This window comes from Onychostoma macrolepis, chromosome 16, assembly GCF_012432095.1.
Source record: "Onychostoma macrolepis isolate SWU-2019 chromosome 16, ASM1243209v1, whole genome shotgun sequence".
NCBI classification, from domain to species: Eukaryota; Metazoa; Chordata; class Actinopteri; order Cypriniformes; family Cyprinidae; genus Onychostoma; species Onychostoma macrolepis.
Window position 1 is genome coordinate 6,710,006 of NC_081170.1, and position 25,017 is coordinate 6,735,022.

Genomic DNA, 25,017 nt, shown 5'->3' on the forward strand with positions numbered 1-25,017 from the left:
TACAGTGCAATTTTTTATAATTGTGTTATATTACCAGCTTTAAGTATGTAAGGAACAGACTTTCCCTTTGTTTTGGAATATTGTAAAAATAATTTGAATTTCCCAGTTAATTTCTTCTGTGAGACGCATCATTTCCGGGAGCTGTTGTGGCATTATGTATTCAGGCTGAATGGATGAAAGCCTGTGTGTGTGGGTGAGACTCGGAGCATGTTTAATTACCACCAGCAAACTGGATGGCAGCTTTGATGCCAACCGCCTGCTAAGTGCATTTCTGCTGGGCAGATAACAAGGTCAGCTTGCCGTGCCCTCAGTGTTGGTGGGACTTCAAGAGATGTTCAGGAGTGTTGAAAGCAGAATATTTGAGAGGCTGTAAAGACCTGAGTACCGTAATAATAGCGATGCTTGATGCAAAAATCACTACTGGTTGTTTCCAAACAGGTTTCTAAACACCTACCGCCATTTCCACCCCGCTTCACATTTGCAGGGTTGACAAATTTTTGTAGGCCAACCCAGTAGTTAGCATCATTTTTCCATTGGCTTTTGAAATAATGCAGAAAATAAGCTCTGTGACTAACAAAAGTTTGATTCTTACACGTTTTGCTATGATTTAATACAGTCTAAATACCATCGCCAATAGTAAAAAGATAAAAGCAGGCAGACAAACTACTCATCACTTTAACACCATCACCATCAAGCTTCTGACAACTCTTTTAGTTAGTTTTTATTTAAAATTATTTTCCCTTAAAGTTTGAGTTAGAGTAGTTGAGAGTGCTCTTCTAAACAAAATGAGTGCACAAGTGAGTAGATGAGTTTTTTATGATACTGCATTTAATGTCCCTTACAACCTCTGTTGTCCCATTTAGCCACTTGTTAGCAACTGCCTTTTTTCTAGAAAGTGAAAGCTTTAAAATATATATAACAAGGGGTCAGGGTTGCCAAATCTGCATAACAAAACTAGGCCAATTGGTATTAAAAACTAGCCCAATCACTGCCAAAATTATCCCAATTGCCCCTTCGCTGGGAGTTTGATTGACAGGTGATCTGACCAGTCATAATACCGTATCTTCCATTTTTGTCCAACAAACAAACCAGACCGGAGAGTAGATTAAAGTTGGTGTACTTGAACTTGAAAACAGTGTGTATTGACGTCTTTCTGCGGTTGGAAAAAGATACCTTCTGATGTTCATTTATGTTTATTTTATGCTATAACTAGTAATGAGGAAGAGATGATCGGTTCATGTACCACTTAAACTGAGGCACTACAGCAATCTGTCACATCACATTAAAGAGCCACAAAACGGTATTTATTGTGTGAATTTCTTAAATGACAGCATTTTGTCATAGAACAAAACATGAAAATATCTTGAGCTTGTGTTAACCACAGACCTTATTTCAAGCACTCAACCCATTAAAAAACCCACTGACTTCAGGACAATGAAACCAGAAGTGCTTAAATGCTAATTAGTTTACAGGCTTTGGCCTACAAAAATACGTCATCACTGCAGCACTCTAAAAGTCAGACAAACCAGGTGGCTCCGCCCTCAAACTCATGCCAGTGGTTGAGCCTGAACTTTGCATTGTTCATTTCCTCTCACATGAATTTTGACAATTTTGTTTGTCAGCTGCACCAGCATCACCGTTTCCCGAACCTGTTTGTTGTGGGACCTGCGTACGAGGTTCTGGACACATATCCCATTATTCACTCTGTGTTTGGCTTCACGGTTGACACACAAATGACTCATATAAGACTACAAATCGCTTCTCCCACAACAGCAGGTTTTCATTCATCTCATTTGGGGTCTTGTGTTCTCCTGTGATTCTAACTAACTGTTCTCTCACCATCAGGTGATGTGGGTATGCAACCTGTGCCGAAAACAACAAGAAATCCTCACCAAGTCAGGGGCCTGGTTCTACAGCGGCCCAGGGGGCACCCTGCCCTCGGGTGCGAGTGACCCTTACCGCCGCCACGAAGAGGCTCCACAGGAAAAGAAGGCCAAACTTCAGGAAGCCCCACTGCTGTACCAGGGACCTCCAGGGGACCGAAGCCGAGCTCCAGGACTCCCGCGCCAGGCGTCCCTCAACAACGACTCCAGTCTGAAGCCCAACGACCCTCTGAGCAACAGGTGAGTGCAGATGGTATGGGTGAATGTGTTTTTAGTGTTGAAACATTTGCACTTGCAAAAACCTTGCGTTTAGAAATCCTTTTTCTGTTTAAACAGCAGCACTCTTCAAGTTATTCATGCTACTTTAAGAAACCAGATTTTTGCTGAGATGGTTTGTAGTTACTGGGTTGTTGCTAGGTTGTTACTAAGTGGTTTCTAGAATGTTCTGGATGTTTTCTAATACATTATTAAATAGCTGCTAGGGTATTCTTGTGGTTGCTGGGCTAAGTGATTGCTACGGTGCTGCTAGGCAGTTGCTTGGGTTTTCTGGGTGGTTACTAGGGTGTTGCTAAACAGTTGCTAAGGTGTTCTGGGTGGTTGTTAGGACATTGATAGATGGTTGCTTTGATGGTTTGGCTAGTTTCTAGGATGTTACAATGGGATGTTTCATATATAATTTCAGATATATTTATTAGTAGTTAAAATTTAAATTTGAAATTGAACTGAAAATGAAATTAGTTCATTTTACATTATTGTTAACTTAAACTAAAAGTGCATTGCACTTAATAGAAAGAGTTATGTGAATGCAATAGCTAATTATATTAAAGGGTTAGTTCACCCAAAAATTTAAATTAGCCCATGATTTACTCACCCTTAAGGCATCCTAGGTCTATATGATTTCTTCTTTATAATTTTCTTCTTTATGACTTCCTTCTCTTGCTTTATAATGGCAGTGTGGGGTGTTTTTGTTCAACAGTTCAAAACAAGTTTAGCGAAACGATGCATTTTTGTAAGAAAAATGTCTATTTAAAGTGTTAGAAACAGTTTTCTCTGATTTCTGCTGACATGACATGGGGGTGAGTAAATTATCAGGAAATTTTCATTCTGGAAGTGAACTGAACCTTTAAGTTTCAGTAAAATTAAATAATTGAGTGAAGCTTAATTGTAATTTAGGAAATAGTCTTTTAGTGAACCCGTTGGCTTTTACAGTACATGTATGAAAGTTATCTGGTTTTAACCACACATGCATACATAGACCATGTGAAATTGAAGCTGGGATAACAACAGCTGGAGCACACAATGCATTCGTTCAGGTTCCATCTGTTTTTCCTCTGTTTACCATTGCTAATTTGGTGCTAAACATGCTAGACAGGTAAATAACAATCCGTAATTTATGGTGAAACCTGCTCTTGAACAAATGCAGGGAGTCATAACACATTTATCAAACATTACGCCCCTAATCTACAGGGAGATGCTAATGCAGTGTGAGCAGTGAGTGCTATTCTATCGTTTACCACACAGTGGCAGTGTCTCTCTGAGCCCTTGTATCAAATTCTCTCCGTCTTTTGCTGAGATGGCTGTATCAGGGGGTCTGGGGTCAGTCCTAGAGAGATGTCTCTGTTGAAACAGATGCCTGCTCCCTTGAATCCATGGTGACTGCTGTGTGTTGGTTTGATTTTCCGTTCCTGAATACCTGCGGAGGAGAGGAATGTTGGGCCGAGTGCCACAAGGATGGGGCTGATCTCACCTGCCGTTAGTGTGTGAGTGTTGTGTTGACGTGAGCACATTTGAATGACAAACCCTGGAAATGTGGAAATTGCGTGTTTAGACTTAGTCTTTTAGTGTATGGATGTACTGGAGCGAGTTCTGTCATGACTTAATTGTTGGTCTGTGTACATGTGTAGGATGTTTATTGTTTTTAAGACAGTGTGTCAAGTTTTTTTTTTTTTTTAAAGTAGCTTATACTCACTTATTTGACCAAAGGAAAAAAAGTAATACTGTGAAATAATATTACCATTTAAAATAAATGTTTTCAGTTTTAATATATTTAAAAATACAACTGATGTGATGGAAAAGCTGAATTTTCAGTGTCATATGATCCAGTGTCACATGCATGTCCATGATCTATTATCAATATTGAAAACAGTTGTGCTGCTTTTAATATTTTTGTGGAAACCTTTATTTACTTATTTATTTAACCCGAACTTTTGAACAATTTGTGCAAGCAGTTTGTGTTTTAACTGCGAATCAAACCATTAACCTTTGCAAAACTTGCTCAAAACCAAAAATATTTTTTTTTAAAACTCAGTGTTTTTTTTACCCATCCCTGGCTTCTTTACCTGGCAGATGTCCGTGAACAGCTCAGGACAGCAGGTGAGCTTTAAGCTGCTTTCACGGATGCAGTCTGACATTTTCCGTAGAACAAATTGTGCGCCTCTCTGCTGTGAAATGTATAAAAAGCTACTCTAACAGCAGAGCTGTTCTTTTCGCTCAGATCGGTTTGTATGCTGTGTTCTGTCATGAAAACTGTAAATGCTCATTTGCACTTTGTCTGGTATAACATGTTACCCCCAAAAGGTTAGATGTTAAAAATGTGCCTGCCATATGGTAGCGAGGCAGTGTCTGATTTGTTCAGTTGTTGTGTAACAGAGAGTGTTATAGTTCTATATTGGTTCTGACTTACACAAGTACTGTATTTTTAAAAGTAAGCAGCTGCTTTCAAAGTTTATGCCATATGAGGAATTTTGTTAATTCCTCCATCTCCATAAATGCTTTGCTAACATCTACTTGATGTTACAAACTGGCAAAATGTTTCTTACAAACATGCAGCTTTTCGCTTCACAAGACATTAATTGATGGACTTGGAGTGGTGTGGATTACTTGTGAAGTATTATGGTGTTTTTATCAGTTGTTTGGACTCTCATTCTGACGGCACCCATTCACTGCAGAGGATCCACTGGTGAGCAAGTGATGTAATGCTAAATTTCTTCAGATATGTTCTGATGATGAAACAAACTCGTCTACATCTTGTTTGTCCTGAGGGTAAATTTTTAGCCCATTTTCATTTTTGGGTGAAATGTTGTTCCTTTAAATATGGCTAGGACCAGAAAATAGCACACATATTGACTAGTTTTATGAGACTTGACAGACGTGATGACTGTATGCTTTTGTTTTTTGGAAAAGAGCAATCTTTTTCTTACTGTGTGAAAGTGCATAGAAAAAATTAAGGAAAGGTAATTGTAAGATAAATACGATTGTGAGTTAAAATAAGAAAAGGTCACACTGTAAAATTTACAGTCAATGTGAAAAAAAAAAAGTATACAAAAAAGATGAGAAACTCGCAAATTTGACTTTTTTTTCTTGCAATTCTGACCTTTTTCTCACAATTGCATTTACTAACTCACAATTATGAGAAAAGGGTCAGAATTTATTTCTGACAATTGCGAGTTATAAAGTCCAATTATGAGGAAAAAAAGTCTGTCTATTTTCTTACAATATAAAATCGCAATTCAAAGATTTACACTTGCAATTGGGAGGAAAAAAGTCAGAATTGTGAGATGAAAAATTGAGATTGCGATTACTTTTTAAATTTTTTTTAACAAGATTGAAATGGTCTTCCACTGAAGTAATTTTAGTTCTTCATTTTGTCTACTTAATTATGAGTTTTGATTTTAGTTTTGATAGAGTAATCACAAAAATCAAGGGGTTAAACTGTAAAAACAGTTGCAAAACTCATAAAGGGTTGCAAAGCTCATATAAAATGAATAGAAAATAAAACGGCTCATGCAATATTTAGTTTGACCTCCCAAGGTTGACAATTAACATTTTATGAAGGTTAAGCACCTTGAGTGTCTGCGTGGTGAAAAATAATAAATAGACTATTTTTTTTTTTTTTTATGATTTCAGGCCCTAGTTCTGTTTATGGAAAGTGGCAGGGTTGTTTTGGGGTTAACTGCTGCCAAAGTGGATAAGAACGGCCTGACCATTCACCAGGAGAATGTGTTAAATAGTTTGATGCCCAGGAATAGAGCTCAGGAAATCACTGAAAAGCACTTCCATTAATCTTAAAGAATGTTTAAATTAACTCTGATTCTCCTCTCCTGAAAAAGTGCTGACAGCCTATTTATATCCTGAAATAATGTGGGAAGAGCCTAATTTGTCTTGGTCTCGGAGGTGTCATTGGAGCGAACGCTCAGACGCGGCGCGAGTGTGGGTGAAACTGCTAGATGAAACAATAATAATTACACTGGGATTCGGATTTAATTACAGCCGTTATGTTTCTCTGGGTTTCACCGGTTTTCGTGCATTTGTATCTCCTCCCCTTCCATCTATAAAATCCATTAGTGTTTTTATTGGAGCTAGATGCAACGTGACACCTAAGTTGAACCACAAACAACAGCGGTTGTTTTAGAGCTGAAATTAGTTTGACAAAATGCATGAGTCATTTGTAGGGTTGGGAGCTGATCTTCTATAGTCACAGCAGGTACTGCAATATAGACAGACATGCATATTGTGTCTTTTGTTCAAGAGGTCAGCACAAGTTTCACTTTAAGTATGATGTAATCAGGTTTCACGCTTTTGGTTTGGCGCTGTGGGAGCTGATATTGTGATATGGAGGTTTAGTCTTGAGAGAGTTATTAAGAGAATGAAAGATGCACCTGCAGGAATTCAGTATCAGCATTCTGATCTCACACCTGCCTGCTCTCTAGACCATTCAACACTAATGATTTAAACGCTGATCTCTAAACAACTGGTGCATTTGAGCTTTAGCAAGGGCATCTATATATATTAGGGGTGGAACGGTACACAGATGTCACGGTTCGGTACGTGCCTCAGTTCGGGGGTCACTGTTCGATACGATTTCGGTACAACGGAAAAAAAACAAATCTACTATGCTCGGTTTCTTTTCATTTATTTTGAACAGACAGTAGTGCAAATTACAATTCTTTCCACCTAGATATGAAAATACTAAATATTATTACTATGTTATATATAAAATCTGTTTTGTTTTCATTGTGAGTGAACACAAATAAAAGAAGACCTTTATACAGTGATGCATTATTAATAAGACAATAAGTGTTTAAAGTTAATTCTGCTGGTATAAGGAAGCAGTTGAAGTGATTGTGCCGGAGCGCGCGCACACACACACACACACACACACACACACAAAACACATCAGTTCCAGCCTTGCTAACTTGACAGCGCAGTTGGTACTTTATCAAATTAAAAAACACGATTGAAGTACTGTACAAAGCCTTTAATTTACATAATAAATAATAGTTTAGCATTCAGATATGTTACATCGCAAATATGGAAATATTATGGAATATTTGGATTTGTGCCGAATGAGAGAGGTAGGATACACGAGAACAAAGCCCCATTTCACAAACAGTTGAGTGTGCAAGCCTTTAAATGATACTCCTTTGTCAGTGAGAGACGCATTCAGAATCAGTACGTGGTCACTGTCTAGGGGCTTTGTTTTCAAGTGTGCAACTCATGGCATTCGCTCTAAGGCCTCATGCACTGAACCGAGATGTCCACACCGTGACGGTTTGGTACGAATACATGTATCGTTCCACCCCTTATATATATATAGAGAGAGAGAGAGAGATTTTTCATAAATACATCTATCTATCTATCTATTTATTGGTCAATCATTGTCTATCTATCTATCTATCTATTTATTGTTTGATCATTGTCTATCTATCTGTCTGTCTCTATCTATCTATCTATTTATTGTTCGATCATTGTCTATCTATCTATCTATCTATCTATCTATCTATCTATCTATCTATCTATCTATCTATCTATCTGTCTGTCTCTATCTATCTATCTATCTATCTATCTATCTATCTATCTATCTATCTATCTATCTATCTATCTGTATATCTCTACTATTCACTTTTTGCAGTCAATTTATCCATCCACCATCCATTGTTCTTTTTTCTAAAAAACATTGTACTAGGCTATATTTTACAAAAAAATGGTTAAATTCTATTCTGTTCTATTCTATTCTATTATATACTGCAATAATGTACTTCCAATTGCATGTACAGTAAACACACATTAATAGAACTGCACAGCCTTGATTTTAAACTGTAGGTTGTATCATCCTGCTAATGGCTTTAACATGTCTCTCATAATAGAATGTAATTTCTAAGGGCCCTGCTTCGCTTTTAAATGTATATAGAACATTTTTAGGTCAGAATGCATGTTAAAAAGCCCTCTTTTTCCTTGTGTCCTCTGGGCAGTGCACTCCACAAGAGAGCGTTTTCTGTTCTTCCAGCGCTCTTATTCCTTCAGGTCATCAAGTATCCACACACAATAGTTGTCTAGTGCAGAGCATCTCTCTCCACAGAAAACCCTTAATGATGTGGGAGAAAGAAAGCTCCCCTCCCCTCCTCCCCACGCACGCCACACGCGCTGTAATGCTGCTAGAGGATGTGTAGTGCTGCTCTGGTGCTCCTGAGAGCGGATGGCTGCTAGATGGGAGAGAGAATCCTGAGCATGGGCTCTCCAGAATCCGGCGTTTGCATGGATGTTCATCGCGATTACTGTGGATAAATAAAGGCGGGAGGGATCTCCGGTACGTTTAGGGAAACGCTGCGCGTTCGCTTTCTCTGTAAGTTCGGATCATAATGACCGGGAGAGTCGGTGTCGGTCCGCTCTCCTCATCCAAACGCACTTTTCACCGGGATCAGAATACATCGAGAAGTTGAATCGTGTTTATGTTGCGCTGGAGATGCGGCGCGTCCGGAGCGAGGAGCGCTGGAGGAGTTTCGTCTAAGGGAAAGAGGGAATATACGCAGGATAACGGAGAGGAAGAGGGAAAATGCAGTTTGAGACATTGCGTCAGTTCTGTAGCTCGGTTTTATCTCATTTTAATGGGGCTTTCACGCCGCCGCAGAATATTCTGCAGACGGAGCTCCTGGAACAGGCGCTCAGCACCATCGGGTGAGTTTGTAACACATTACAAGTCACCATATTTGCATTTGCTGAAGGAAATAGCAGTGCTTGCGAGGCACGAATAGATAGGAAATGTGTATGTGAAGCTGCTGCGAGGCGGCTCGGCTTCTGTGTAAATGAAATGCCGCAGCCGTTGTCATGACACTCAGCACGCATCTTGTTTAGTGGCGGCTGTGTAAGAAAGGACCAATCAGAGTTCAGCATGCTAATAAATGCAAAAAAGATGTCCAATCGCAATTAACTATGCGAATTTTACACACATTTCATCACTGTTGGTTGCATTTTGAATTGCGAAGCTATATATACCTGCAATAATGATACTTTTTTATATATATGTATATATGTGTATATACTTCTCTTATGTGTATATATTTCTCTTAAGATGCACCATTCATATTTCCATAACTTTTTGTCATGGCCATTTGGTCCACAGGATATGTCTAATGTGTTTAAGTTTTTTTTTTGTTGCAGCTGTTTCCAGGTGTGAGGAAATTTGATTTATTTAGATTTATTTATTTATTTAATGTTTGGTGGTGAACTGGTGATTTATATATTGTTTTAAAGTATCTTATTGTCTGTTTTTTAAATCTATTTTGAATCACAAAGGTTGTATTGATGCTACAATATTTTTAATCATTTTTAAAATAATTTTAATATAAATTGTATATATTATTCTGACCTCTAGATATTAGTATCTGTCGTTGAAAAATCCCATATCAATTGACTATTAATTCTGCCAGTTTATCTAGTAGCAGTCATGTGCGTCATTGTTTGGTTCTCGCGTCTTTAGAGAAGTGAGCAGGTTTTGAGAGACATTCACAGATCTCCGGTCAAGATCCAGCTCTAGCATTAAAAGGGGTGTCAGTGGTCCTTCACCTCACCGTAAACATCTGAAGGACCTCAGGGCACGAGGCTGAATGGTGTGTTTTATGCAGTTTAAAGTGTTGAGGAGAGCGAGGCCATCGTCTCACTCCAGGGATCTACAGCACAAGCCTCTTCCACTGCCAGCACAAATACACACTCAGCAAATCAGCAAGCTAGACTTCTCTCACACCAGGGGTTCGGTGCAAGCATCCCTTTGTTCCTGTGCTTTTGCTCATTCTCACATGGCTTTGAAGCCTGTGCTGCGTTTGATTGGAGGAGGCAAGGTGTGGCTGCCAACTTCTGCTGGTTGCTGAATTGCAGCGATTGCATTATAGAGAAACGTCACACAAAGTTTTTCTGAATTGTGTGTTTTCATGATAAACATCGGGCAAAAGGCTTAAGATAATGTCACCAAAATGCAACAGTTTTGGCTGCTTCGTCTGGCCAAAGTCTTCCCTCAGAGAATGGTTACTTCCCTGTACTGACCTATTACTAACGGACAGAGCTGTCTGCCAAAACCAGAGCGGATTCAGTCACACTGTGTTCTTTCCGCTTCAATCCATAAGGGCCTTAGAGATGCCTTGTATGTGGCCGGGAAACTCTTCTTCTAAATGACTGTTATGTAGTAAGCGTGATGTTGTTGTTGCTGTTGCTGTTGCTGTTGTGTGAATTTATAAATTAAATCTCTCTCTCTCTCTCTAGTTCAAATAGCATGCAATCAATGATACATTGAATTGCACAAAATTGTCATGAATGTGGTAATTTCACCTCAACTGAAAGGGCAAAAATTCATATCAATTAAGCAATTAGAATTTGCCTGCATAATTACTGTGAAAATAATGACAATGTGAAAAAAAAAAAAACACATTTGTGCAGTGATAATTTTTTTCCCCCCTTTTCTCTCTTTTTTTTTTTTGAGATAATACATGACCCAATAATGCATGAAGGATGTTTTATAGTCTATTATTCTAATATTGATTAATAATTACATAAACCAAGTCTTTGCAGGTTCCATGAAGCATGCAAAGATGAATCTCACTGAATCTATATTTTTCACAATTCTTTTTTTAAGTTGAAGATGCAGCCTCTGCTATATGACCATGTGCATAATTTGGCTTAATAAATTTGGGTGGCTGAAGAGAGAGCGAGCAAGAGAGATACAGGGAAGAACAGAAGAGATAAATCATAATTGAAGTTTCTCTTAGATGGAATATCCCTTCCCACAAGCCCGGTGCTCTGTGAGGCTGCGTCGCCATGGCAACTTTGTTTGATCAGTGCTGTGGGTGATGTGTGAGACAGGAAGACCTGCGGGGGAGAGAGAGAGAGAGAGAGAGAGAGAGAGAGAGAGGGATGTCCCCCGCACACAGAGACTGAGAGACAACAGCAGGACTGCTGTGGGTTTATTCATGAAGCTTCTGTAAACGCCGTCTGAGATTACTTGGCAAATGACACGGATGAGGTGAATGAATGAAACAGAGAAGTTTCCTGTGCCAGAGAAGAGCTTTATGAGCACTTTGAGCTTTATTGTAATGTATTTTAAAGACATGATGAAAAACTTCGACATCGTTTACTCACCCATATGTCATTTCAAAACTGTTTGACTTTCTTTTTTTCTTTGGAACATAAAATAAGATATTTTGAGAAATGTGTTTTTTGTCTATACATTGGAAAAACATAAGTCACACAGTTTTGGACTGACATGAGGGTGAGTAAATGACTACAAAATGATATTTTTGGGTGAAATATATTAAGACTTGACGTTTAGAAGGATAAAAAGTTTTGAAATTTGAAGCTCATATGTTTTTTTAAAGAGTGTTGTTTGAGCTGTACATATGTTTAATATTGTTATTTTGGTTTGGGACTACTTTTCTAGAAGGATGAATTTCCAATTGCCAACGTAATTCCTGTATGTCAATTTGTCTTTCTTTCATATCGGAAAGAAAACCACAGATGAATTCTCTTTAATATCTCAGTTGTTTCTTCTAGAGTCCACAATGAATATTTAATGGAGAATAAATGGTCAGGTGTCCTGCTCAGGTGTTTCTCCACTCCAATGTCCCATGTATTTTCTCTCAAATCCAAAAAAAAAAAAGATTGAAAACTGTGCTCAGATTTGTTCTTTAATGGTGAAATTTCCAAATCTACTATAAATACAGATTTTGTCTGTAAAACTCTCAAATTTGATGTTTAATTCAATGTGTTACTTGCTGTTTCTTCATTATTATTTGTGAATAATTATTTATTTCTCAGTGTAAACCTTATCAAAGAGAATCCTACACCTTTTTTCCAGTAAAAAGAATGTGTTACTTGCTGTTTCTGTGTAATTGTGAAATCTGCTAGACATTTCTCAGTGAAAATTGTTTTAAAGTAGCCTAAATCCTGCAGCATTTTTTTTCAGTACAGGAAAAGAAAAAAAAAAGAACTTGTTCAATGTGTTATTTTCTGTTTCTTTGTAATTATATGTAAAATTGACCAGCAGTTTCTCAGTGAAAGATTCAAATTAAACCCTACACCTTTATTTAGGGAAAGAAAAGCAAAAAGAATCTAAAAAAACCAATTAAATCTCTTTAATATCTCAGTTGTTTCTTCTAGACATCAAGGGAATGAAAGTTTTGCCTCCTGCTTCTAAGATTTTTTCCCCTTAAACACCAGAAATCCTATTCTACAGTTTATAGAGAAATCTGTTCTAGAGTTTCAAATGCCATGTCTCAAACTGTTTTATTTTTCCCTGATCCATGAGAGAGTAACCTCTGAGCAATATAAATTTCCTCTGCTGTTAAACACATTAGACAGGGAACGGTATGTCCTATGAAAAGATCTTTAGCACCTGAGGGTGGAGAGGAGTAGTTTCTAGCTTGAGGAAGAGCTCTCTGCCATTAGTGTGTTCCACAAACAAACTCCCATCATCCTTTCAGGGAATCAGTTGCGCTTTCTGAGCATGAAAGAGAGCAGATGTCCCTATCCCACATACCACGCTCTGCGTTGAGAAAGACCAGCTCTCCTTTCTGTCTGTCTCACTCTGCTCTCGCTGGATGGATGTTATGGAGCTGTTTGCCACTGATGGTCACAGCCATATATAGAGCATGTGTTCCTCCACCTGTCACAAGATGTTCCAGGCTGTTATCAGTCATATCTCGCCCCTCTCCCAAAGCAGTTTTGTCACAGTATTATCTCTGAATTTCATGTAATGGATATGAAACCTGAAGTAACATTTTGAATCAAAATTTCTGTTGATAATCCACTCTAGAAGTGTAAATCAGATCATTTGAGGAATTTGAGGCAAATTTGAGCACAATTTTTTTTTCTAAAACTGTGAAGTGAGATTATTGTGGTCATTTATATAGGAAAAAAATCTGAGGATAGTCTCCAAAAATCTCAGTTTGACATCCCTGATGTCTAGGAGAAACAAATGAGATGCACTAACATTCAAAAGTTTGGGGTTGGTAAGATTTGTAAATGTCTCTGAAAGAGGACTCTTTCACTCACCAAGTATTCATTTATTTAATAAATATTCAGTAAAAATTGTAATATTGTGAAATATTATTACAATTTTAAATAACTCTGCTATATGAACATATTAGCTGTGTCTCATTTAGAAGGCTGTGTCCTCCAGAGTTCTCATTCGAAGGGTGCATACGTCATCGAGACTCATTTCAATTCTCATTTCAGAAAAGCAAGTAGGACACTCCGAATGCGACCATCGAATGCGACCTTCTTTCACGGGAATTCGGAGGATGCATCAGGTGTATCCGTCGCTGCTACAGATAACCCACAAATCTTTGCGTCGCCATAATCAACCGTCGTTAATTTGAAAAATGCCGGCACCGGCAGATGTACACACAAGCGCAGATGTGGTGTTTTCAACTTAACTTAAATTGCCTCCAGTAAAAACGGATAAACTCTGTTCTTAATATCCTCCTCCTTTTTTTCTCTAATAGCTGTCTGTTGTACGAACGCTGCAGCTCCTCAGACATTGAGCAAAATAAAACAAGCTTTTTTTTTTTTTTACTTTCCAAATTTAGAAATAATTTTCCTTCATTTAAGTAGTGTGAGAGTGCAACAATGCTCTAAATGTGTTGGCAAATCAACGTGATACTTCCTGTTTACTTTTCCAGAAAAACCTGTCCTACGAAGGCCGTCTCGTTTAATTCTAGGTTGAGGACACTTCGTATACGTTACACATCCTACAGAGGATGCAACCTCCAGAGGATTCGACCTCCGGAGGACGCAGCCTTCTAAATGAGACACAGCCATTGTAAAATGTATTTTATAAAACGGATAGTTCCATTCCTTGATTCTGATTGGTTGAGCCACATTCGAAGCTGCTGTAAAATACTCTACAAACATACACCTTTGTTTACTTTTGTGTGTTGCTTGGCAACCACTTTTTTGCAACCGTAGATATATATATACATGTAGATGCCTCATTAGCGACTGTTTCTATGGGCCGCTATACGTAAGACATCCGCCATATTTTAGCGGTCAACTTGACGTCACTCACCCTAGTAATCACTGAATATTTGAAAGATGCCACAATCCTGCACAGCCGATGGTCTGCGAACCTACAGTATGGTGAATGACGTCAAGTTGACCGTTCCAAGATGGCGGCTGCATCTAGGTGCCTGGAGTGGTCGAATAGGGCATCTATGTACAGTCATGGCCAAAAATATCGGGACCCTTGGTAAATATGATCAAAGAAGGCTGTAAAAAATCTTTTAGATCTTTTGATCTTTTATTTAAAAAATTCACAAAAATCTAACCTTTCATTGGATAATAAGAGTTTAAAATGGGGGGAAATATCATTAGGAAATAAATATTTTTCTCAAATACACGTTGAACACAATTATTGGCACCCCTAGAAATTCTTATGAGTAAAATATCTCTGAAGTATATTCCCATTCATATTCACAATTTTGAGCACTCCAGGGTGATTATGAACATGAAATTATCCAACCATGGCTTCCTGTTTCACAGAAATATAAATAGGAGGGAAAACAAAGCCCAAATTCCCTTAATCATCCATCACAATGAGAAAAACCAAAGAATATATTTCTGATGTGCAGCAAAAGATAATTGAGCTTCACAAATTAGTGAAGTGGCTTTAAGAAAAGAGCTAGAGCAGTGAAAATTCCCATTTCCACCATCAGGGCAATAATTAAGAATTTCCAATCAACATAAAATGTTACGAAACTGCCTGGAAGAGGACGTGTGTCTATATCGTCCTAATGCACGGTGAGGAGGAGAGTTTGAGTGGCTAAAGACTCTCCAAGGACCACAGCTGGAGAATTGCAGAAAATAGTTGAGTCTCGGGGTCAGAAAACCTTTAAAAAAAATCGTCAAACAGCACCTACATCACCACATGTTGTTCGGGAGGGTTTCAAGAAAAATTCTCCTCGCTCATCCAAAAACAAACTCCAGCATATTCAGTTATCAGACACGACTGGAACTTCAAATGGGACTGGCTTCTATGGTCAGATGAAACAAAGAAATGAGCTTTTTAGCAGCAAACACTCAAGATGGGTTTGGTGAACACAGGAATAAAAAGTACCCCATGTGTACAATGAAATATACTGCTGTATTTTTGATGTTGTGGGCCTATATTTCTGCTGGAGGTCCTGGACATCTTGTTTAGACACATGGCATCATGGATTCTATCAAATACCAACAGATAAAAAAATCAATAAGTGACTGACTGTTAGAAATCTTATAATGGGCCATGTTTGGATCTTCCAACCGTACAATAATCCAAACACAAAGCTCAAAAACAACACAAAAATGGGTCACTGAGCACAAAACCAAGCTTCTGCTGGCCATTCCAGTCCTCTGACCTGAACCCTATAGAAAATGAGTGGGAGTGAACTGAAGAGAAGAAGCACCAACATGGAGCTGGGAATCTAAAGGGTCTGGAGTGATTCTGGATGAAGGAATGGTCTTTAGCCACTCAAACTCTCCTTCTCACCGTGCATTAGGACGATATAGACACACGTCCTCTTCCAGGCAGTTTCATAACATTTTCTGTTGATTGGAAATTCTTAATTATTGCCCTGATGGTGGAAATGGGAATTTTCACTGCTCTAGCTATTTTCTTAAAGCCACTTCACTAATTTGTGAAGCTCAATTATCTTTTGCTGCACATCAGAAATATATTCTTTGGTTTTTCTCATTGTGATGGATGATTAAGGGAATTTGGGCTTTGTTTTCCCTCCTATTTATATTTCTGTGAAACAGGAAGCCATGGCTGGATAATTTCATGTTCATAATCACCCTGGAGTGCTCAAAATTGTGAATATGAATGGGAATATACTTCAGAGATATTTTACTCATAAGAATTTCTAGGGTTGTCAATAATTGTGTCCAACGTGTATTTGAGAAAAACATTTATTTCCTAATGATATTTCCCCCCATTTTAAATTCTTATTATCCAATGAAAGGTTAGATTTTTGTGAATTGTTTAAATAAAAGGTCAAAAGGATTAACAATGCAGATTAATTTTCACAGCCTTCTTTTATCATATTTACCAAGGGTGCCGATATTTTTGGCCATGACTATATGTCTATGGTTGTAACCACAACTGTTTCTGACGAACTACATTGTTTGGTGGAAGAATACTGTTTTTATTTATATCATTACACTTTATTTGCTCTGTTTTATTTTGTGAAACCTTACTACGTATATGGAATAACCGTTTTATAAAAGCAATAAGCCCCATGAAGCTGTGGTTTACAGTGAATTTATAACAGCTAAGGGGGTTTTAGGCACTCCGCTTCGTGTCGTACCTAACAACGCCCCATAGCTGTTATAAATTCACTGTAAACCACGGCTTCACAGGGCTTATTGCTTTATTACTCCTGTGATGCAAAGCTGAATTTTCAGCATCATTACTCCAGTCTTCAGTGTCACATGATCCTTCAGAAATCATTCTTATATGCTGATTTGGTGCTCAGGAAATATTGATTATTATTATTACCGATGTTGAAAACAGTTGTACTACTCACTGTAAACCCGATAAGTTAAGAATACTCAAAACATTTGAGGAAACTTATTGCCTCAAAACATTTGAGTAAATGAACTCAATTTCTTTAAAGTCTGTGTAAAGTGATATTAAAATACAGTATGTGTTCTGAGTTTGTCACACAACAGAAAAATGTGTTATTAACCACCCAGCCAAATTTGAATGATAAAAAAAACCCCAAGTAACTAAAATAAGTTATCAAAATCTTTGAAAAATAAGCAGGACTCTCTGCTCTCAAACGCTGGCGGCGCTGAAACCACGCCCACTCGCGGGAAAGCGGCCGTCTCTCTCAACTGTCAAATACCGCTACAACCTGAATGGATGCTACTGATGCTACCTCTAGTAGCTTAATTGGATTTATACAGCCATACATGTTTGAGCGTGCAAGTTCGTTATTTAATTGTAGACGCGCAGCAAGCGTGCTCAACTCGCGTCAGTGCTGCAGTGAGTTGAAACCTTCTCGTCTTCAAGGCGTGCGCGGCTCATGGTTGCTTAGCAACGGCAAACACCACGAGAGCACAAGCTCTCGCGCTTTGAAAGAAGAGAAAGCGGTACAGCTCATGTTTCCATGCGTTTTTAGATGCGAATTGTGAACGCTCCATGTTTTTAAATTGTATGTATTCTGTCACATATTGATGTCTCTGGGCTAAGACCCGGGTATCCATTCACCCTAGAACCGTCCCTGCCTAGAATCTGTATATCTAACATCACAGACATTCAAAAAGACAAACTAAGAACTTGATCTCTCAACATAGTTATTATAGTGTTAGGGGCGGGGCCACGCTCTGTGGCTCCATTGCGTCATTGAGCCACTTTGTAATGTGTTTCAGCAATACATTTCTAACATTTGTAATGTGTTTAGAAACAATTCTCAGAATTCTCTTTACACGGACTTTAAGTTAGTTGAGCTTAAAATTTTTATGACAAGCGGGGCGGGGCGGGGCTGAGAGCAATGGGAGCCAAGCCAAGCCTCACTTCCATGATCCCACCCCACTCATCATAATGATAATTATATACAACTTGCTTCCATAAACAGCACATTCATTTAGATCTTTATAGTTAAGTGCTCATTTGCAACAGAACACTGGCAGGCTAATGTAGTTATGTAAAAGACTCACAACACACTTGCAATAGTCAAACAACATGCAGTATATAGTCTTTAAATTTTGCGATCCATCCTCAACCTAACCACAGGCTCTACTCTTCACCACAACGGTAACACTACAAAAACCTACTTAACAGAAACCTATGTATCCTAACATAACACAACATTTAAGTACTAACTTTTATCTCTCTATGTTAATCTTGTGCAAAAACACACAAATAACACTTTGATTTCTACATTTATTTTCCTTGTTGTCTGATGCAAAGCATGCTGGGAACAAGAAAACGCAATCATTTTAAGTTCACCTTACTACAATGACATTTTGAGTTTACAGAACTTATTTCAATTAAGTCCAATGAACTTTCATTATTATTTGAGTGAAATGAACTCATTTCACTGTTCGGTTTTACAGTGTGCTTAGTATTTTTGTGGAAACAGTTTTTCCTCAGTATTCTTTGATGAATAAAAAGTTCAAAAGAACAACATTTATTTCAAATAGAAACCTGCTGTAACATTGTAAATGTCTTTACTGTCACTTTTGGTTAATTTAATGATACTTAATGAATAAAATTATTAATTTCTTTAAGAGAAAAAAAATTACTGACCACAAACTTTTGAACAGTAATGTCTCTCATTGCATTTTGCTCTCTAGACTTTGTGTAGCAGATGTGGAAATGTCACCATTCCGAAACATCAGTCTTTCGTAGCTTGATGTTCGTTCTTTGTTGTTTTTACCCAGTAGCTTTGTGATCCCATGACCCTCTTGTGTGACGTCCCATGTAGGTCAAACTCTGACCTACGAAATGTTCATTTCTCATGTGTAGCACACTGATTATACAGCCCTCGATATTGATTTTTAAAGAGCTTCTTATCTGTGATATTCCTTCAGACAATAGTAATACTAGCAGCGGAAATTATTTACGCAGAATCCAATCCATTATCAATTACAGGATCGATTGTTGCAGTTATCCACTGGACGATTGTAATTTTGGTTGACAGGATCCTGTTTTTACCATAGTTACAAGAAAGCTATAGAAAGCTTGGGTAACATTAGAAATGTTTGTGTAACATCTTGTGTAACATTATAAAAAATATATATTTACTTTATAAATATGTGTATTTTAATGCAAGGTTTTCAGAGCTTGCAGGTTTAAAATGACATGAGGTTAAGTAGCTACTGTCTGAATTTTTTTATTTTTGACAAAATTGTTCCTAGAAATATTCTATTTCATGTACTCATTCAGTGAATATGATTCATTGGATGATTCAACCTATACAAAAAAATAATTCTAAAAGGATTCATTACATCTCTGTAAAGTAGTTTTAGGAGAATGCTAGCATGGCACACTGCAGGACACTGCGTATCTGTTTCACGTCGACTATCCTCTACATGCAGCAGTTGAATGAGGCTAATTATCTGAGTATTTTGCAGACGTGGGAGTTTGTGCGCCGTATGGCTGCCAGGCACGTGCTGTCTCAGATGGGTTAGTGTGTGATTACGGTGGGCGTATCGAGGGTGAAAGAGATCGGCCTCGGAAAGCCAATGTGATCGCGGTTTAGCATTGATAGCTGTTTTCTTCTGTTTCTCATTTTCTTCTCTGTGGTCAGACCCCATTACTGAGAGCCAGTATAATGTGTGTTTACTCTGTCATTAGGTTTCAGCAGAGATTTTATCTCCCAGGATGTTCAAAACCACACTGCAGAAAAGTATGTGGCTTTTTTTGTTTTTACTAGGAAAAATTGTCCTAGAGAACCAAGGAGTTTTGTTTAGCTTTTTGATGTAAGTTTAAGGTAATGCCCTCAGGTAACCTGTGGTTATACTCGGCAGTTGCTGAGACACTCTGCTATTTGTGGTGGCAATGCAGGAACTCAAGGACGTTTTAAAATCAGTAGATAAGGTTAGTCAGCGATAAGATGTACGTCACAAACCTTTCAGAGCCCCATTTCCCAAAGATCTGCCATCCTAAGCATTAATATTACTCTTAGGCCCATGTGATATGATGTGAAATTCACAAATGTAGCTTTTATCATGATAAACCATTACTACACTCTTAAAAATAAAAGTAATTTTTTGGAATCCATGGTTCCATAAAGAACCTTTTAACATTCATTCCACAAAATATTCTATATAGTGGAAAAAGGTTCTTTAGATTGTTCAAATGTTCTTTACACTAAGAAAAAATGGTTCTTTCAAGAACTCCTCACTGTGAAATGTTCTTTGAGGAGCCTAAAATGGTTCTTCTAGTTTGGAAAATGAGCTTGTTAGTGGAAAAGAATCAGGGTATCTTCCGTTCGTTTGTTTTTTTATTTAATATTAAAAACAGAAAAATAAGAAAACGGTTCCTTTTTTCTTTTTTTAAATTCGTTATTATTTTCTCATAGCTTAATATTAATTTATTCACATCTGCACTCACAGCTACCCCCTAGCCTACATCTTTGGCACATTGCCTGTTTTATTGAGCTGAGTTTTGGACAAGAGATGAAGTTGAAATGAAAAAGATATGACATTATTTCATATCAGTGTAGTATATGGTCTATTATTCTATTTTTATTTTTATTTTTTTTTCATTGTTATATTTTAGGGGTAATGTTAGCTGTTAGCCATTTGTTAGTCTGGTTGTTTGGTGAGAAAGTGATGAAAGTTGCAATAAACGCGTTAAGAATGCATACAACTAGCAGCAGGACTGTTTTCTGCTGCGCAGAACTGCGGAAGAACTAATGACGGCACGGTTTAATGTTTGGTTGACCAATCATCGGAAAGGGGTGTTTTATTCCTGCCCAAAACAGAGATCAAAAATTCAAGCTGTTTATTGATTTTCTATCTCTGAATATAAACACGGAAAAACAAGCATCATTTTTTTTGTCTTTTTGAAAAATTGGAAAACGAAAGAACCGTTTTCTTATTTTTCTGTTTTTAATATTAAATTAAAAAACGAATGAACTGAAGATACCCTGATTGAAAAGCTACACTATCATATAATCAGCTGAGCTAATAAAAAGTGATTAAGTTAGTAGCATTGCTACTTTTTGTAGCTGTAAAGGACATCTGGGTCTTCTTTAACTCTCTTTCTCCGTCTAATGGGTTTGTTTTCCGGCCCATGCGCTCTCAGTCGTGTCAGACAGAAGTGATGTTGAGTGAATCAGAGAGCAGAGCTGACGTAGCATCTCGTAAGCTCATATATAGTGTGTGTGTGTGTGTGTGTGTGTTGATGGAGCAGATGGGGAGAGTCAGGCTGCAGCCATGCATGGTTTCCTGGCCCGGGGTGATGTAGCAGGGACCTCAAGCCTCTATAAATACGCTCCCAGAGAATTTCAATGAGACCACCAGCTGGGACGCTCATGTCCATGTTGTGTATTTGCCAGTGCAAAGAATCGAGAGATTGAGAGAGAATTGAGAGATTTGCCTATCCTTACAAATTTTTACCATGATGACTTATAGTGATTTTCTGCCATAGTTGAATAGGAAAAACAGTGCTGATCTGCTATTATTTGTACATTTTCAGTTTTAATTTAGAATTTTAGTTTACGTTTTAGCAATTGTCATTTCTATTATTGTTATTTTTTAAATAATTCTGTTTAAATATTTTAGTTTGTCATTTTAGTGCTTAAAGCACTAAGTTTAAGTAATTACATTTTGTTTTTACATATGTGCTTTTGTAATTTTTATTTTAAATTTTTTTTTAAATATTTAATTTCTCTTAGTTTTAATTGTAGCTCTCAAACTTATTCTACTTTTTTCAGTTAGTTGCCAAGGCAGGATTTATATATATTTGTTTTGTTTTGTTTTTCATCAATCTAATATTTAAGTTTTCTTTCAGCTTTATTTCATTTATTCAAAGTGATTTTTAGTAGTTTCAGTTTTAGTTAACAACAGCTCTGGCGGTCAAAAGATTGACTTTAATACTGATCATTTATCTTGTTAAATATTACCGTCTGTTGGTGTTTATAGAAAATAAAATAAAAAATTCTCAGTGTCGAAATTTATATTTTCCGATCTGTTCAAGTTCACTCCAAGAAAAAAATCTGTAGAAAAACTGAATGTCCAGATGGAAAATTACCAGTACCTTTTCTGTTAAGCTTACATTTAGTTCAATCCTAAAGTAGAGTATAGTAAAAATCAATACAGAAAATTCTTTCATATTAGCACAGTACATTGGCCCTTATTTTAGCAGATTTTTCAGAGTGTTGCAGTTTCTGTTTATATTTTCAGTGTTCTCTTCAGGCAAAACTCCTTTAGTGTTTTATTGCATTTTCACCTGAAATTTCCGTGCAGTTTTCTGTATAGTGTTGCATTTGTCATAGTTTCAGAAACTTGCTGCTTAACAATTTACCTGGCTAAAAGAAGTTATTACCATGCTGCTTTTTTTTCTTTTTTTCTAAGTGTTAGTCAGTGTGTGCACATCTTCAGTAATACGAGCGGAAAGCGAGAATGTAAGCAGATATGGAATGAGCAGTTTAGGACAGATCAGCAGAGCTGTAGATGGATGGATGGCCTCTCTTTCAGCTGTAATGAGTCTAACTCCTTTCCACAGCAATGTTAAGCACTCTGAATGTCCATTCACAACATACCATCAGATCGTACAGCAGGACCCCGCATACATCACAGCCAAATGATTACCGTAAGTGCACCGCAGACACGAGCCGTGACGTATGGACAGGGTTTTATTTCTCTAAATGTGTTTTTCTCGTTTCGCTGAAGTGCTGCATTATAACGCTGCTGCGCACAATGGAAAGTGTTGCACGTCTTACATGTTACTGTAATTATTGTTGGAGCTTTTTTTTCATAATTGATGACGGTTAAAAATAGATGGTAGAATGACTGTCTTGGTTTGCTCAGTATCCCCTGGGCAGAAAGCTTACTGGTGCAGAAACGACCCAACTTTAAATTGAACGGGAGTGTTGAAAGGAGCTACAGTCGTGCTTTGTGGGTATTTTTCTTCCACCTGACATGCTCTCTTCTACAAAAGCATTTCACCGTACATTTCACTCTGAGCTCAGGCCTTCTAAAGAAATCCAAGGCCTGTTGTGAATGTTAGATTTTTACATTCACCTTTGTAAAAGAATAATACGATATGAATGCGTGCTAATGGAATGTCACCACTGACGCAAACAGCTTTTCAGGAGAACATGCTGGAGGCACAGACACTGATCCTTCAGTCGCCCACGCATTGAATAAGACAGCGGTGAAGGTCATTAAAGGTTTGATTTACAATTATCAATCTGATCAACTTAACAGCGTTTAATCAACTCAAACCTTATGATATTGGAAATTTAATAAAAAAATTTTTTTTGAAATACAATCTTTTTTTGACATACACTGTAAAAAGTTATTATTTGATTATTATTAATTATTATTAGTTATTATTTGATCTCGATTTGATTTACAATTATCAATCTGATCAACTTAACAGCGTTTAATCAACTCAAACCTTATGATATTGGAAATTGAATTAAAAAAAAAAATTCTTTTGAAATACAATCTTTTTTTGACATGCACTGTAAAAAGTTATTATTTGATTATTATTAATTATTATTAGTTATTATTTGATCTCGATTTGATTTACAATTATCAATCTGATCAACTTAACAGCGTTTAATCAACTCAAACCTTATGATATTGGAAATTGAATACAAAATTTTTTTTTTTGAAATACAATCGTTTTTTTTTTACATACACTGTAAAAAGTTATTATTTGATTGTTTTATGAGAAATACTATTCAGTCTTTTTACTTCAAAATTCTTTAATTCAGTATTACTTGCCATTTGTTGTAACTATTTGTGAAATTTACAAGCATTTTCTGAGTGAAATTTGTTTCTACACAAAAATGTTTTCATTGTAGCATTAAAGTATTGAACAACGTTGTTAATTTAGTTTGTAGTTTCTTTTGGGTCATTGCCCAAAATTGTTCACATGAGCTGTTTTCATATTAAAAATAATTGGAAACACTACAATAAGGTCTCATTCTTTATCATAGTCAATTCATTAAATGATGAGCAATACATTTTTACAGCAGTTATTAACCTTGTTAATGTTAGTTAATAAAAAATGTTCACGTTCACAGTACATTACCTAATATTAACAAACACAACTTTTAATTTTAATAATGTATTTAATAATGTAATAAATGTTGAGATTAATTTTAATAAATGCTTTAGAAGTATTTTTCATTGATAGGTCATGTTAACTAATGTAGTTAACTAATGTTTACAAATGGAATCTTATTGTAAAGTATTATCTGATACTTTAAATATTGTGCTATATGTTCGATAAAATATATTTTACATAACGTAAAACTTCAACTTCCAGTCTGTTCTAGTTCTCTATAAGAAAAAATATCTGTTAAAAAAAACAGATACTGTCGTGGCAGAAAATGTTCTGTTAAATTTATGAACCTTTCCTTCAACACAATACAATGCAATGCTTATTAGACAAATTAATATCAACTCTGAGTGAGGTGGTTGTGTTGTGTAGTTCCTCAGTGAGGTTTTTGAGGTTAGATGATTGATGTGAGTTTTAACTCGCCGCTGGTTTTTCATGTCTCCCTCCACAGTCTCCACAGCCGAACATCTGCCTGCTGTACGACTGCGGCTGTCATTCAGCTCAAACGCAACTTGCACACTGCAATGAAAAATTCATAGTTAGCAGACACACAGAGAGGTGTGTATGTGTTATTCTTCATAACTGAAGGGAAACGCTGTCCTGAAGCTCAGGTGGTTTCAAATAGGAGTAACTCAAGTGTTCGTTTATGAAAATGAACCCTCTCTCATTCAGTTTCTCTCATGCTCATAACTTTACTCATATTCCCCCAGAAAATGTAATACCAGAAAGTAGGGCTGCACGATATATTGCATGCGATTGTCAGTAAAGCCGGTTCTGTGATTAGTAATAAACCTCAATCACCTGTTTTCAAATGGAGCGGCATTTAATACACAGAGCCGCAGTTCACCGACAAGCTACGCGATTCACACTCACTGAATCACCTGCGATATTGAACGTGATATTGCATAACTTGTCAGTGAACTACGGCTCTGTGTATTAAATGCCGCTCCATTTGAAAACAGTTGATGGAGATTTATTACTAATCACAGAACCGGCATGCGACGAGATGCGCAAGACAATCGCATGCGATATATCGTGCAGCCCTGCCAGAAAGCACCAGGTAGCATTTCAAATACTGTAGTATAT

General features: G+C 37.1%; 1 protein-coding gene across 27 annotated transcripts in view; it reads left to right on the plus strand.

Annotated features, from left to right (window-relative positions):
* The window catches only part of rims2a (regulating synaptic membrane exocytosis 2a), a 175,052-nt gene that overhangs the window by 43,497 nt on the left and 106,538 nt on the right, over window positions 1-25,017 (plus strand). For 21 of the 27 annotated variants that reach the window (XM_058746410.1, XM_058746408.1, XM_058746411.1 and 18 more), the window contains one exon: window positions 1,846-2,123. In XM_058746410.1, coding sequence (XP_058602393.1) covers window positions 1,846-2,123 — 278 coding nt within the window. Of the gene's footprint in view, window positions 1-1,845; window positions 2,124-8,230; window positions 8,838-17,258; window positions 17,277-22,431; window positions 22,450-24,382; window positions 24,490-25,017 lie in introns of those variants that run through there. The other 6 variants (XM_058746440.1, XM_058746439.1, XM_058746427.1 and 3 more) reach the window with 5 other exon arrangements.